At 32.1% G+C, this 16,620-nt stretch overlaps 1 protein-coding gene across 1 annotated transcript in view; it reads left to right on the forward strand.

Moving 5' to 3' along the window:
- LOC142330195 (cubilin homolog) overlaps window positions 1–16,620 on the forward strand; it is a 170,094-nt gene that overhangs the window by 87,677 nt on the left and 65,797 nt on the right. The window contains exons 16-18 of the mRNA XM_075375320.1: window positions 1,481–1,706; window positions 7,365–7,549; window positions 12,745–12,891. Coding sequence (XP_075231435.1) covers window positions 1,481–1,706; window positions 7,365–7,549; window positions 12,745–12,891 — 558 coding nt within the window. The remainder of the gene's footprint in view (window positions 1–1,480; window positions 1,707–7,364; window positions 7,550–12,744; window positions 12,892–16,620) is intronic.

Raw genomic sequence — 16,620 nt, forward strand, 5'->3', positions numbered from 1 at the left:
CCTCGTTGATTGATAATATACATAAAAAATATAATTCCAATTACTTCAATAAAATAAACATCATTACATTAAAACCCATAAATGAAAATGTAAACAACGAAAATATTTACTTAAAACAAACCAAAAAAAATATTTACTTCTACAAAGAGAATGCAGACAAATTGTTGGTAAGGTTGAATTTTATTTATTTATATATAAATTATATTATATACTAACTGTGCCATGCTTAAAAAACATAAAAAGTGTTGTTATAAGCCAGGAAAAATGTTTGAAAGAAACAAGAAGTGCGTCACCAATACTTGAGCTTCCTATTAAGACTTTACAACTCCCAGTAAGAAGTGTACCAATTTTTATGTGTAACTTGACAATAAAACACCAGATTATACTTTCTCTCAATTTCAGAATTTCTGGTAAAGAAAAACACATTCTTCTTTAAGTGTGGTGTAACTACATACACTTTCTATCTTTTCCATAAGTTGAAATTAAAATTGAAGGGTTATCATTTTAGGACTGTAAAACCGTAAAAAAATTGCAACTGATAAATGATGAATTTTAAGAATGTTTATGGCAAATGACTTATGGTACTTTTATAATCCTTGGGAAAAAGTATTTCCAAGGGTTGTTCTTTGAAGGAAAAAGATTGTGAATCCAATATAATATGTTAATAAAAAACTGTACCTATATTTGAGATAAACATTGCAGTTTATTATTATAAACTTTATGCATTTTTTATTACTATTATATATTATTAGTCTAAAATTCTAAAAATTAAAAACATGTAACCATCATCCTGAGTGTTTAAGAAGTAAGCTTAATAATTTCTTATCAGCAACAAAAATTGTTTGTATAATTTGTGTTTTATACAAGACTTCTTTGTAAAAGGTATGATTATTAACTGTTTACCCTGGGTTACAAATTCTTAGGGCCCACTCTTTTTTTTCTTTTTAGCCTGTGGAACCACCGTAAGGTATTACTTCAGAGAATATGTATGAATGTAAATGAAGTGTAGTCTTGTACCCTGCCACGGCTGTAAAAAAAATAAAAACAATAATTTTCATTCTGAATCTGTTCGTATGTTTTCTTCAGATTAGAAGAATTTTTTTGTGCGCGACTCCCCATTTTACCAGTTTGTCTTGGGATTTTACTCATGATTTATTTCACATGTTTTATGGTATTTTACTCGTTCATTTATTTCTTGCTACTATTATATTCAATAAATTTGTCTTGATTTTAAGTCTTGAAGTAGATTTACTTATCTATTTTTCTTTAATAATAAGCTTTAAGCCAGAAAAAATTAGGTAATTATAATGTTATAGTTACTGATTCTGATTAGATCTGCATTTCATTGAATAAAATAAGTGATATAAGTCAGAATTATCTTATCATTAGCTCCTCAGTCCATCATTTTTTGTAACTTACAAATAATAATGGACTACTGGTTTTGTAAGTTGTTATTTTGTGGTTTTTTTTCTTGTTAAAGGTCGTTTTTCAAAATATGGATTTAGATCCGTCACCTTGTGATAATGGGTACATACAATTTCACAATGGAGGATCAGTTAAATCACCAATTATTGGTAGATTTTGTAGCAATAATTTACCAAAAGATCTTTTGACAGAAACAAATAAATTGTGGATTACTTTTTATTCTGCTGGTAGAGGTGTAAGAAAAACAATGTTTAATATTACATTGCTCTCTGCAAATAAAGGTAATTCTTGATATAACTGTGTGTGTGTGTTTGTATATATATATATATATATATATGTGTGTGTGTGTGTGTGTGTGTGTGTGTGTGTGTGTGTGTGTGTGTGTGTGTGTGTGTGTGTGTGTGTGTGTGTGTGCATGTGTGTGTGCGCATGTGCGCACGCTCGAGCATTCAATGAAATTCGCTAATTCTTTCAAAACATAAACAAAATATATATGATCACACACACTCTTGATTAATACCACCCAAGCTATACAAATTAAATTATAAGTTCTTGTGTTAAGCAGACAAGACACACATTCACATATAAAAGAGTCATGATTTCCACTACTATCATATGAAATTTAACTCTAAAATTGATATCAGAATTTATTAAACAAAAAAGCACAACATTTGCTTTATAATCATATACAAAATAACCTTTCTAATCCTTAAAAACTGCACCATTAAAATGTTGCTGTTAAAAGGTTAACATCGTCATTGAAAAATAATTGAACAAAAGCCTGACAAGATCTTATTTTTTTTGTCTTCAGTCATTCGACTGGTTTGATGCAGCCCTTTCAGTATACTCCTTACATCCTACAATTTGTTTTACATATTTGAAACATTGCCTGCCTGCACAATTTTCCCCATCTACCTGTCCCTCCAATATTAAAGTAACTATTCCAGGATGCCTTAATATGTGGCCTATAAGTCTGTCTCTTCTTTTAGCTATATTTTTCCAAATGCTTCTCTCTTCATCAATTTGCTGCAACACCTCTTCATTTGTCACTTTATCTACCCACCTGATTTTTAAAATTTTCTTATAACATCACATTTCAAAACAAAAGCTTCTAATCTTTTCTTCTCAAGTACTCTGATTGTCCAAGTTTAACTTCCATATAAAGCTATGTTCTAAACATATACTTTCAAAAATGCTTTCCTGATGTTTAAATTAATTTTTGATGTAAGCAAATTATATTTCTGACTGAAAGCTCGTTTCGTCTGTGCTATTCAGCATTTTATATGCTCCTGCTTCGCCCAACTTTATTAATTCTACTTCTCAAATAATAAAATTTCTCTATTGCATAGTCTTTTCTCATCCTATTTTTATATTCAGTGGTTCATCTACTTTATTTCTACTACATTTCATTACTTTCATTTTGTTCTTCTGTATTTTCATGTAGCAGTTCTTGCAAAGGACTTTATCCATGCCATTCATTGTTTCTTCTAAATCTTTTTTACTCTCGGCTGGAATTACTATATCACCAGCAAATCATAGTATCCTTATCTTTTCACCTTACACTGTTAAATCCGGATCAAAATTGTTCTTTAACATCATTAACTGCTAGTTGTATGTAAAGATTAAAAAGTAATGGGGTAGGGAACATCCTTGTCAGACTCTCTTTTTTATCACCGTTTCTTTCTTGCTCTTCAGTTATTACTGTTGCAGTTTGGTTCCTGTAAGTGTTCGCAATTGTTCTTCTATCTCTACACTTGAACCCTAAATTTTTTTAAATGCTGAACATTTTATTCCACTCTACATTATCAAATGCCTTTTCTAAGTCTATAAATCAGTCAGTCAGTCCATTTGTTTTTCTTTAATCTTCCTTCTACTATTAATCTGAGTGCTAAAATTGCTTCTTTTGTCCCTATACTTTTCCTAAAACCAAATTGGTCTTCTCCTAACACTTCTTTCACTCTCCTCTGAATTATTTTGCACAGAATTCTAGTTAAGATTTTTTATGCATGAGTAGTTAAGCTAATTGGTCTGCATTTTTCACATTTTTCTACTCCTGCTTTCTTTAATATCATAAAAATAACACTCTTTTTGAAGTCTGACAGAACTTCCCCTATTTTTTAAATATTACTCTCCAATTTGTATAATCTATCTATCTTTTCCATATTGGACTGCGTAGTAATTCTGCAGGTATCCCGTCTATCCCAGCAGCCTTTCTGCCATTCAAATCATTTAATGCTCTATTAAATTCAGATCTTAGTTTTGTATCTCCCTTTTTATCCTCTTCAACCTCCTCTTCTTCCTCTGATATCCAAGGTTTTCTACCAGTTCTTTTTGTTGTGGCTAAGTTCATTTCTGCTGATTTAAGAATTTCCTTTTTAATATTCTCCCATTCTTCTTCTACATTTTCTCTCTTATGTTTTTTACCCAAACCTCTTGTATTGTCCTCAAAAATTTTCTTTACCTCCTCTTCCTTAAGCTTCTCTAAATTCCACTGATTCATCTGACACCTTTTCTTTAGGTTTAAACCCTAATCTACATTTCATTATCATTAAATTACGGTTGCTAGCAATTTCTGCTGCTGGATATGCTTTGCAGTCAACGAGTTGATTTCTAAATCTTTGCTTAGCCATGATATAATCTGTCTGATATCTTGCAGTATTGCCTGGCTTTTTCCATGTATATATTCTTCTATTATGATTTTTAAACTGGGTATTGTCAATTGTTAAATTATACTTCGTGCAAAACTCAAGTCGATCCTCTCTTTCATTCCTTTTTCCCACCCTGTATTCATCCACAATATTTCCTTCCTTGCCTTTTCTAATGCTTGCATTCCAATCTCCAACTATTATTAAATTTTCATCCCCTATTATGTGTTTAATTTTTTCGTCAATTTCTTTGTATGCACACTCTACCTCATCATCATTGTGGGCATTTGTAGATACCTATAAATAGATGTTAACAATTGTTGTCTGCTTAGGTTTTGGTTTTACCTTCTTGTTCATTACTTGATCTTGATGTTCTTGTTAATTATGGAACCTACTCCTGACTGCCCTTTATTTGACGCCGAGTCTAAAATCACCTGACCAAAAGTTGTTTCCTCTTCCCACCAAATTTCCCTAATTCCTACATTTAACCTCTCCATTTCCCTCTAAATTTTCTAACCTAACAACCTTTTTTAGACTTCAAACATTCCACAATCCAACTCTTAGAATTTTATTTTTTAATTTTCTAGTGACCCCTTCTTTAGTAGTCCCCACCCTGAAATCCAAACGGGGGACTAGTTTACCTCTGGAATATTTTACCATGGAAGGCGCCTCCATCTTTATTACATAAAAATACAGAGAGCTACATTTTTTCTTAAAAAAATAAATAAACAGCTGTAGTTTTCAATGCTTTCAGCTGTGCAGTAGTCAGAAGATTGAGTGATATTGATATGGCCATCTAAGTCCTCCTGACCTATGTACACCCTTAACAACTACTGAAAGAGCTGCTGCCCTCTTTCAAGAATCATTCCTTAGTCTGGCTCTCAACAGATACCTCTCCGATATGGTTGTACCTTCAATCCAGCTGCTCTGTATCACTGAGCACTCAAGCTTCCTTACCATTTGCGTCTCATGATTCATAAAGGGAGAAGATCTTATAGAAACTAGGTAATTATGTTAGGATTTATTTTTCAAAAAGCATTAACTTTTTCACCAGTTGATTGGTATCATCGAATGTAATTAAAAAAAAAAAATTTCTGATTTTTTAATGGCTGGGCACATCTGTTTATTGGTTTAACAGGTTCGCTGCGGTACAGCACATGATATGTGCCATAATAGGGAGTTACTCTCTGTTTGTCGTTGTTTGCGTAATTCTAGTACAGTGTTGAACAGTAAGTTTTTAAATTAACTGTTGTGTCATACGGGCCTCATTGTTGCCATATTGTACTAGTGCCTTATTTATTTAACAACTAGTGATAAAAATATATGAAAAGGAAATAAAATCGTTAGAAAAAGATTGAAGAACAATGTGATATGTGGTATGGCACAAATGTAAACGAACAAAAAAACAATATCAAACAGTTCAGCATATAAATGCGTATAAAAACTACACGCACAGTACATAACCTCAGGACAGGCCAATATGCTCCGTAACGCATAGTAGGTAATTACTGTACAGAATTATAGTTGCCCATACAGCAAGATGGTTAAGTTCACTAATATATCTGGCCCAGTGAAGGTATTAACATAAGAAATTTCTTTAAAAAATGTAAATACAGTGCGTTCAGAAAGTTTCTGTGCACTTGAATTATGGAAGTGTAATGAATAAACTTTCTTAAGTATTACTTTGTATTTTTATTTCATTATTTTATAGAAACAGATATTACAGTAACTGGAATAGTTTATAAAAAAATGCTGAAAAGACCTCCTCCAACATCAATACTACATTGCACATGTTGCAATTTATTTTCAAACACTTTAACAAGTTAACATACTGGAATGTCTCATACATTTGCCATTATTGCGGTAATTAGTTCATTAATCGTGCATGTTCTGTTGGAATACTCTTGCTTGTTTTGCTGCCCCCTATAAAAAGTAAACTGGGGAAGTCACACTGGACGATCGTGCAGGCCAAAACCCCCTTGAAATGATTCATTCACCAAAGACATTCATAAAAAAATCATTGACCTGTAGCTGTGTGCACCATGGCGCCATTTTGTTGGAACCAACCATGATTGATTTCCACTTCTTTTAACTGATCAATGAATTTTGTTAAAACAGCACAATAATGAACTCTATTAACTGTATTTTCAAAAAAGATTGGACCCACAATGAGCGTTCTACTCACACTACCCCAGACTCGAATTTTTGCTGTGTGTAAAGATTGTTCGTGTAATTCATAGCGATTAGTTATCAACTATAGTTGTGTATTTTGTTAGTTAATATATATTCCCAGATGAAACCACGCTTCATCTGTAAAAAATGTAATGTCAAGGATACCTACAGAATTTTGGTCAATAAAATGTTTAAACCAACCATAACTTAATCTTTTGGCGTGATCTGTAGGTTTCAGTGGTTGAACACATATTACTTTGTAGGGGAAAAGTTTCAGTTCTTTTGTTACAGCTTTATGTGCAGTAACAAGTCTAATAGCTCACTGCTGTGCTAACTTACACATTGATTTTGATGGACTTTCGGCCCTAGTCTTCCACTTTGACCAGCATCTTCAATAGAGCCTGTTGCCTGAAATTTTTTGATAGAGTTCAGACTTCACTGCGGTGAGGAACAGAAGTATTTGGAAACTTTTCAGAAATCTTGTACTTTACTAAATCAGTATACTTGTCACTTTCACGAAAGACATGTTCAAGAAAAGAAAAATGCATTCTTCTACCAAAAGAACCATTATGTTTCTCGCAGCTACTGATTCCAATAAACAAAACAACATGAAATGAAAAAAAGCAAATTTAATCATAACTCAACAACTGATGTCTTGGTTTATTACAGACCAATGCCCAACAAACCCACAGGGCAACCCCCTTATGTCGAAAGAATAGATTGCATCACATAATTCTAAAGCGTACTGCACAGCAACTTTCCAGATGCACTGTATAAAGCAATTATGTTCAATAAAAATTGTGTTAGATTAGTTTTTATGAAACATAAATGAGAAGATACTGAGGACAAATTTCTTGCTTTAATTTTTTTTTTGAAAGGAAATTGCAGTACAGTATATTAAACATTACAGTTAAAGTTGTTTTTAGACAGTTATGGGTTATTTTGAAATTACTTAATTTTCCATTTGACATCTTTGTAATTATTTGATTGGTCTCAATACATATATGTACAAGGTTTGTCCTTCCATCTAGTACATGAAGTCAACTAATTGGTATGGCTTGCTTTCAAAATAACCTAAATCATTTTAATTCTTGTATTAATTATTTCTATTTTATTCTCTAGGCTGTGGTGGAACAATTCATGGTAAGAGTGGTGAGATATATTCTCCAGGTTTTCCATCTAACTATCCTCCAAATGCAGAATGCGAGTGGGTTATAAGAACTAAGACTGGTTATCATATATTACTGAATTTTATTGAACGATTTTATCTAGAAACAAGTGATAAATGTGAAAATGATCATGTTGAGGTAACAATAATAATAATAGTTTTTATTAATAAAATTGGTTTAGTCTTTTGAAAGCTTTGGTTAAGATAGATTTTGTTAAAAAGACAAAACAAAATGAAAATACACTATTACACTTGATGATTGAATCCAGTGATTTGTAAAGATAAAAATTCAGCATTATTTAATCTGATACTTTACTAAAGAATTCTCACAACGTATGAAGTTGTAGCACAATGTATGTACAAGCTTAAAATAACCATTAACTCAATCTTAAGTTGTCATTCAATTCTTGGAAAACTACACTAAATTTTATAAATTTATTTAAAAGTAATAAATAACTACAGAGAAATCATTTGATCTCACCATTGCACATAGTTGTAAGGAAAAATTAAAATTTAACCTTTTGGTTGTAAAATTTATTATTAAGAAAGTAAAAAAATTGAATAGCACAATTGTTTTTAAACAGCATGAGTATAATAAAAGTTTTAAAGTAAAAAACTGTAAACAGTTCACTGCAGGTATCCCATGTGTAAGCAGTTTCAAAATAAATGCTTAGAATCATGTGTGCATCAGTGATTGCAACTGCTTTGTATTTGAACCTGCTCATTTACACTTGCACAAAGGAATAAAATTAAACCTTTGTCTTTATATATTCCTCTATTGAAGCTTGTGTGTGTTAGATCAGTTGATTGTATTGACCAGTCTACTGTTCCACCATTCCCAATCCAGGCAGTTGTTGCCATGGGATCATTGTTAAGAGATAACCTTCACAAGTATAGTGGTGTTATTTTTTTTGAAAAATTCTCTTTTCATATCTTTCTGTTATTGTAGTGTTTGATATTATTCAAGTAGGTCCATGTAACATGACAACCAGTTACCTGATTAACTTGATCAGGCCAAATTATAGATAGCTCACTTTAAAAACAGAATGTATATTTATTTTAATAAAAATAGAAGCAGAAAAGGTATTTATCTGCATCTCATTTTCTACTATTACATGTCTACACTGCTTGTTTTAACATCATCACCCCATACAAAGCAAAAATGTATCTTTTTTAACATGTGTTACATCTCCTAATACATAGCCATTGAACAACTGCACTAAAGAACTCAGTCAGAATAGAAGATCTGGTATAACTTAATGGCTTCCTACTTTCATTTGTAGATGAAATTCCGTATAAACTAAGAAAAGATTACAGAACTAAGAAGACTAATTGAACTAAGAAGATTAATTTCAAAACAACTAACAAAATACATTAGATTAAGCAACAGTACTCTGACAAACACAGCCACCCAGAAGTATCATGGAGTTTGTTAGAACTTCGACAGTAAGTTTTCTTTCTTCTTTTTTTCCTGTTTAGTCTCCAGGAATCACTGTCAGGTATTACTTCAGAGGATAAATGATGATATGTATAAGTGTAAGTGAAGTGTAGTCTTGTACAGTCTCAGGTCGACCATTTCTGAGATATGTGGTTAATTAAAACCTAACTACCAAAGAACACTGGTATCTACAATCTAGAATTCAAATTCGTATAAAAGTAAACTGCCTTTACTAGGATTTGAATGTTGGAACTCTTGACTTCGAAATCAGCTGATTTGGAAAGACGCGTTCACCACTAGATCAACTCGGTGGATTGTCTGTAAGAAACTGCAGATGGTGAAGTCAACAACCTATATTTACAGTTCTAAGCATGACCTAACCTAAAAGTGAAATGAAAATGGGGGAAAAAAGTGTGAAAACATTATATTTCAGTTCAGTTAGATTTATAATAAAGAATACGTTCAAAAAATATCTCGAATTTTGTTACACAACGTTTTTTTTTTCCATTTGTTGAACCACAGGACTCAATATGTCATTTTATTCATATTTTTAATGTGACTTTACAAATTGCACCACTAGATAGCAGTACTTGATAGTACTAGGTAGCGTACAAAAACTTGATAATGTACTTGAAGTAAAATTTAATAACAGATTTTAAATTTTATAATAAAAAATTGAAGTATTAGTTTACAACAGATATACTACATAGTTTTTTAAAAAAGGAATAAATAAAACAGATATAAATTTGATTGGTAAAATTGAATTTAATGATAAAAATCGAGGGTTACACTTACAAAGTAATAAGTGCAATATTACATCACAGATCTTTGATTCGTGAAAGTCATTATACTAGTTTTATTAAAAAATGGAAAAATATGGTATGAAGTGAATATGACTACCAAAAAAAAAATTGGCCGAGAAATTTAAAAAAAAGTATAATTGTTTGTTCTAGAAGGGCAATAAATTTTAATAATAAATCCATAAGATAACGATCAGTAATTGATAAAAAAAATAAAAGAATAATCTAACAAAACGCAGTGATATCCAAAAAAATTACAACGAAATTTTAAACTGTTCGGTAAGAGTCTTAAAGATATAATTTCTTCCACTGAAATAAAAATTTCTGTAATATAAATAAAACTATTTTTAACAAAATGATACCAATATCAAAAAAGGTAAGACACTACATTTCTATTATCAAAATCTGTTATTAATTTAGAATTTTGTTTTAAAAAAATACATTTAAAAAAAAATGTAATAGACAGTAGATATACAATAATAGATAATAAATGATGTTAACCGTTCCATGCAGAAAATAGAAAAATTTGCTACAAAACTCTTACTGGTCCAATTTCATTTTTTAAACAATGAATGGAACATATCACATTTACAGAAATAATACAGTTCTTATGATTATTCGTTGTTTAATAAATTAAATCGGGTGGATAAGAGTTTTAACAAATTTTTCTATTTTTTACATGGAACGCTTAAACATCATTTATTAACCGTTCATAGCTCACAGCCAACTTCTCTTGAAAAATTAAGGGAACGCATTGAGATAGAACAAAGGAAGATTTCACCAGAAACTTTTCATAAAGTAAGAGAAGCTTACAAACGCGTCTGGATTATGCAAGGAGGTATATGAAGTACAGGAGTTATACATGTTTTTTGCATGATTACTACCCAAGAACTGCAGTTGGCTAGCACCAAACTTTCAGTTCACCTATTTTATAAGGTAGAATGCCACTATCTGCATCCTGTTAACTCAATTATAAAAAAAAATTAGAGGGGACTGTAAGTTATCTTTCAGCCACCTGATATATATGAGGTTTAATAAAAAAATACATGGAATTTTTTAATTTCTCAGTCCAATTGTATTGTATTTTTTTGTGTTGGTACACTTGGTCTCTAACATATGTTTATATTGGTATAGCAGCCATATTGGATGCTTAATTTCTTGTTGGCTGTCATAAAGGTTACATGTGTTTTGGCAATGGTTGGCGATTTTTAACTTGTGGAAAAGATGGTACAAAGAATTTACATTAAATTTTGCTTTAAGAATGGAATAAAGTGTAGTACCACATTGGAAATGTTAAATGTTCGCTTTTGGCGATTCTTCTATGAATAAAACAAGCATTTACAAGTGATGTAAACATTTCCAAGAGGGCCATTAAGATGTTAAAGATGATGAGTATCCTGGATGTCTCAGCATATCAACATCCAATGACAACATTGAAAAACTGAAGAAAACGATTATGGGCAATCTTTGAATCACTATCAGAGAGTCAGTAATGATTACTACTTGGAAGTTCAAAGCCATTTGCATGAAACAATCCAATGAAAACACTCAGATTTGTGGTGAAACAATTCATGGCAATTGCACCATGATAATGCACCTACTCACTCTTCACTGCTTACTTGCAGATTATTGGACAAAAACAACACAGTTATGATGCCTCAGCCTTCATATCTGCCGGACATGGCCCGCTGTGATTTCATCCTATTTCCCAAGCTGAAAAGAATCACATGAAAGATGGTGTTTCACCAACATTGAAGAGATAAAGACAGAATTGCTGAAGCTAAATGCCAAACTGGAAATTGCATTCTTGAGGTCTTCAAAGATTGGAAAAAGCACTGGCACAAATTTATTATATCTGAAAAGGAGTACTTTGGAGGTGACAAAATCAATATTGATGAATGAATAAAAGTTTTTTGAAAAAAATTAAAATTCTGTATATTCTTTATCAACCCTGTTAAACTCAGTTAGTACCTGTTAAACTAGGTTTTGTATATAGACATATAAAACCTATATGCCTATATATCTTTAAAAATATCAACATTTATTTAAAATTTTAAAATAAATATTCTACTATTTAAAGTAAATAATATCCGTAGATATAGTCGTTTAACTTGTTGTGTTGTTAATTGTATTAGTTATTATCAGTATTATAGCACTGTTTAAAATTTGTTATTGTATGTATTATGAATATTGTAAAATGCAATAAAATTGTTCATGCAGCTTGATTTCCTCGTTTTATTTTTAACATGATTTTTCAGACATTGCAAATTTGAATGCTTATAATTCACTACTGAAGGCATTAAGAGAAAAACAGGTTTCACCATTGTTTTTCTTGTAAAATTTTAAATCAAAATCATGTGTCATATGTCCATCTTCCTATTTAAAAAAATAAAGTTTGATTGAATGTGGCAGATCCAAGGTGGTAGAAAAAATTAAAAACCCACCATAATGTAAATTTTTTTTAGCTATGTAGAACCTCACATTTCTTTCTGCCTCAAAATACCTCTGAGATATGCAGTATAAAGCTGTTTCCATTCTTAAGTATTATCTTGTATATGTGTGTATATTTATCTTGCAGATAACCTGTAAAAGGATAGTAGAATCTGGAAGATTACTGAATGACTTAACTGCTTGTTGAAATGATGTGTTCATTTACTGGCATAAGTGGGTTCGTCCTTTGTGGCCTTTGTCTTAGGCATTTTACTTTAGAAGTTCTTCTTAGATAATTTCTTAAGAGCAAAGAACAATGTGAACCCTGTTTATTTTTTGAGCAGTTTAATGTGTTCAAATATAGGGTACACAAATTGTAAAGATGCTGTTCTGTGTATTCTCTTTGTTAAGCCCCCCTATAGTGTGCCAGTTAGCTTTTGGATGACATTTGGTCCTATGTTAGAGTTTAATAGGAATTGTAGAAAAAAATTCTTAAACTCATTTTAATTCTGAAAAAGAATAATAGTTGCTTTAAATCACTTTCCGAGATGAGGCTAATGTATGTAATATGTTCATGTTATTATTATTTAATACTCAGTTGTTTAATATTATATCTATTATTTATTGAGGTATCTATAAACTATTTCCTTTTTTTATTTATTTCAGTTGTTCTCTAAATCCAGAGATGAATGGAAGCTGATAACAAGATTATGTGGTAGATTATCATCATTTACTGAAAGCTATAAATCTGATTCATCTGAAATGAAAGTAATTTTCAGAAGCAATAATCGTACTAATGGTGATGGTTTTAAGGTATGTGTTAAAAAAATAAATTTTTAGCCAGATTAATGCAAAGTGCAGATTCATTTATATTAATTTAATTTTTTTTACCTGTCTTAATAAAATTTGTTAAGTTGGTTCAAAATATGATTTTAAGTGTCAGATGTACGTCAACATCAGGTAAAACAAGAAAAAAATGTTTGAGAGCTATTTATAAATTAACCTACAGACAAGCAATAAAAATAAAGTAAATAAAAAAATTACTTTAAACTAAACACAATTCATATTTATATTACATCAATTATATTACTTCTTATATTACTTCTCAACAAAGTTGCAGCTCAAATTCAAATACTTTTCACATAGTAACACTTTATTGTCTATTCCCTCTTCAAAGAACAGCACCAATAAAGTACCCATCCATGAGTTCATCATTGCTTTTGAAATGTTTAATAACCACCCAATTCTTAAATTTTGTGAGTAGATGAAAATCAGACTGTGCCAAGTTAGGTACAAGGGGGTCAGCAACCTATCACTTAAACTTGTTTAGTGCAATCCCAGTGCTATGAGGCCATCGATTGTCATGCAAATAAAAACAATCCCCTTCGTTAGCATCCCTTGCAGTTTATTGTCTATCACTCTCCTAAGCTTTTTCATCTGACCCCTTAGGGAAAGACACCCTCTATGTGACGGTTTTGGTCACCACACTACCCCTTCCATACCTAGCCCTTACGGGCTTTACTGGAGGTCATCTTCAGTACCTCAGCAATAACATCTTTCAGTTAAGCCTCAGTCAGGAAGCCACCGATGTGAATGGCACAAGCGATATTCCCATTGATTCCCTAACTAACATAATGTGACACTAACTAACATAAACTCAAAACAAAACATATCTGGCCAAGTCTCAAACAAGACTGAATGACTTACTAAGAATAAAGAAACTGAACCCTACTTACCCAAAAGGTAAAAATGAGTTCAACACACAATGAATCATAAAACGCAACACAGAAACACTAACAATACATAACAATAAAAATAATTAATTAAACATAACAGTAACATAAAACATAACTAATGAAAAACAAACAAATCTATAATCAAACAGAAACAAAAACAGCAACAGTTTAATAAACCACAAAACAAAATAACAATAAAACCAAACATAAATACAAAGAAGAAAAGTCCAAGTGGAACTTCACATCCCTTCAGTGATCCTTTCTTTCACCAAATATGTAATAAAACCTTCTATGATCAACCATTCGGCTTGGCTTTTCCAATTAACTCGGCAATCAAGTGTCGACCCGATAATATCAAGCGGACAAATGGTCCTCGTGCACATTAAGTCATACCTAGCACACTCATACATTACATGATAAGCATCGTTCAACAATCCACATTGCGGACACATACCAGAGTCCGCCAGGCCGATTTTCTTAAGTCTTTCCCAAAAAGTGCCATGACCAAAAAGAAATTGCATCACATACTTGTTTGGGTGGACCCAAGAGGCGTCCTGCAAATCAACAACAGTAGGGAAAAGATCATGTGTATAATGACCACACTCTGTTTCATCCCATCTGTCACGCCATAGGGCTACACCACAGCGTTCTATTTCCTTTATTTTCCCTGAAGTCAATTCACATTTTTTTTCCTGTTTAGCCTCTGGGAATCACCGTTAGATATTACTTCAGAGGATAAATGAGGATGATATGTATGAGTGTAAGTAAAGTGTAGACTTGTACAGTCTCAGGTCAACCATTTCTGATATGTGTGGTTAATTGAAACCAAACTACCAAAGAACATGATATCCGCAATCTAGTATTCAAATCCCTACAATTGATCTAGTGAATATAGTACTCAATTCACCTGACTTGTTAACAACATAATGTTGTTAGCTACATAATGAAATCAAGTCTATTGATTTCACGACCGCGATCACCAAGATCGCCCTCTCGTGAAATTGTATGGTAACCACACGTTACCATTACCAATATAAGGCGTTGAGCCCGTAACAAAATATCCCTATAGCTTTTAAATTTTAGCCTATACGCCCAAACAGGCGCCACATATAGCATAATTGTCTCGCAGATGCCCTTATACAAGATACTCATAGTCTTAAAATTAAAACCCCAATCAGGATTGACCACATGTCGAATTACAAAGAAGGAATTAAGGCCTTCCTCGCGACGTATTGAAGGTGCTTCTTAAACTGCAATTTCTCATCAAGAAACACCCCAAGGTACTTTTGAACCCGAATATATCTAATACGTTGGCCTGACATCAATACACTGCCAAACGGTCTTTGAAGAGCATAATTGTGGTGTTCTCTGGGCTAAACATCATCGTATGTTGATGACCCCATAGCTCGAGTAGCCTGCATGCTTGAGTGGCTCGAAATTCAACCCCCTTCACAACCAGCAGGAGCCCATCATCAGCACAAGCCACGATGTGACATCCGCTGGGCAATCTCAGCCGCACAAGTGAATCAAACTCGCACCACCCACAATAATGAACCCAACACACTGGCCTGCGGACAACCGTTGGATAGTGTCTTCCCCACTTGGCTGCTCTCGTGGAGCAGTACATCCCAGTGACTGAAGTAACTTTGCATAACACTTACATATTACACTTTATATTCACTTAAATTACAATCTCCCTTCTGTAATTGGTGTATAGCAGAAGGGCACTACAGGCTATTAAATGCCTCAGGAAAGTTAAGAAAAATACCCAGGATATATTCCTTCTGACTGGAGGTTACACTCATCACACGAAGTATGGCATCATCAGTACTCTTTCCAGGACAAAACCTGTACTGATTATCCTTAAATAAAAAAAACATGTGAGGTCAACCCCTCATTTATACAAAGGTACAGAACAATTATTAAAACCTTACCAATAATGACAAGGGCCTATATGATGAACTAACAGAGGAATCCTTGTCACCACCTTTAAACAATAATTTCACAATCTCCTTCTTCCAGTACACTGGGAAGTACTCTCCAAAGAAGAATTTATTAAAAACCTGAGTGATAATTTTTACACTTATCCCTATTGAGCGAACAAGAAGCTTCGCTGTTATCCCATCAAAGCCAGTTTCACAGTAAATGTCTGCAGTTGTCATTCCGAGCTTCATAAGTTTTCCAACAAAATTCATTTATAGTCCCAAAACACGATAGCCATCATTTCTTTATATTATTTAAATTTTTGGACTTGTTCAGCAAGTATAGTATATATCCAATTTTTGGATGGTTTTGTTGTCTCAATCTTGTTAAAATGAATCCATACTTCTTCTGTAGTAACAATAATATCAAGAAGTTCACTTCCTTTATTTTGGTATTGTTGAAGTATAGTCAATCATTTGCCACTCCCATTCTTTTTGGATTGTCGTCCTTCCTTGCTGTGCATATTTGTTCACCCTATTCTGAATTTCCTGCATTGTTCTATCACAAAACCATCACTAATGACAATGTAAACTGCATGCAGGTGACAGTGGATCTTTGCTATCAATGTATTTTCTGCTTGCAGAAAATACATTGACAGCAAAGATCCACTTTGCTGTGGTGTCAATGTATAGAAACAAAATTTATATTGGGAAAACTAATAGATCGTTTAGGGTAAGGTTTGCAGAACATTTTAGACATTATAAAAACAAGTTAGGATTTTCTAATTTTGCTGACCAATTAATAGTTAACAAACATTTCATTACCGATTTAGAAACAAATTTAAAATAATTGTAATTACAAAAGAAAATGATAAAAAATTGGC

Source organism: Lycorma delicatula, chromosome 9 (assembly GCF_047948215.1).
Source record: "Lycorma delicatula isolate Av1 chromosome 9, ASM4794821v1, whole genome shotgun sequence".
NCBI classification, from domain to species: domain Eukaryota; kingdom Metazoa; phylum Arthropoda; class Insecta; order Hemiptera; family Fulgoridae; genus Lycorma; species Lycorma delicatula.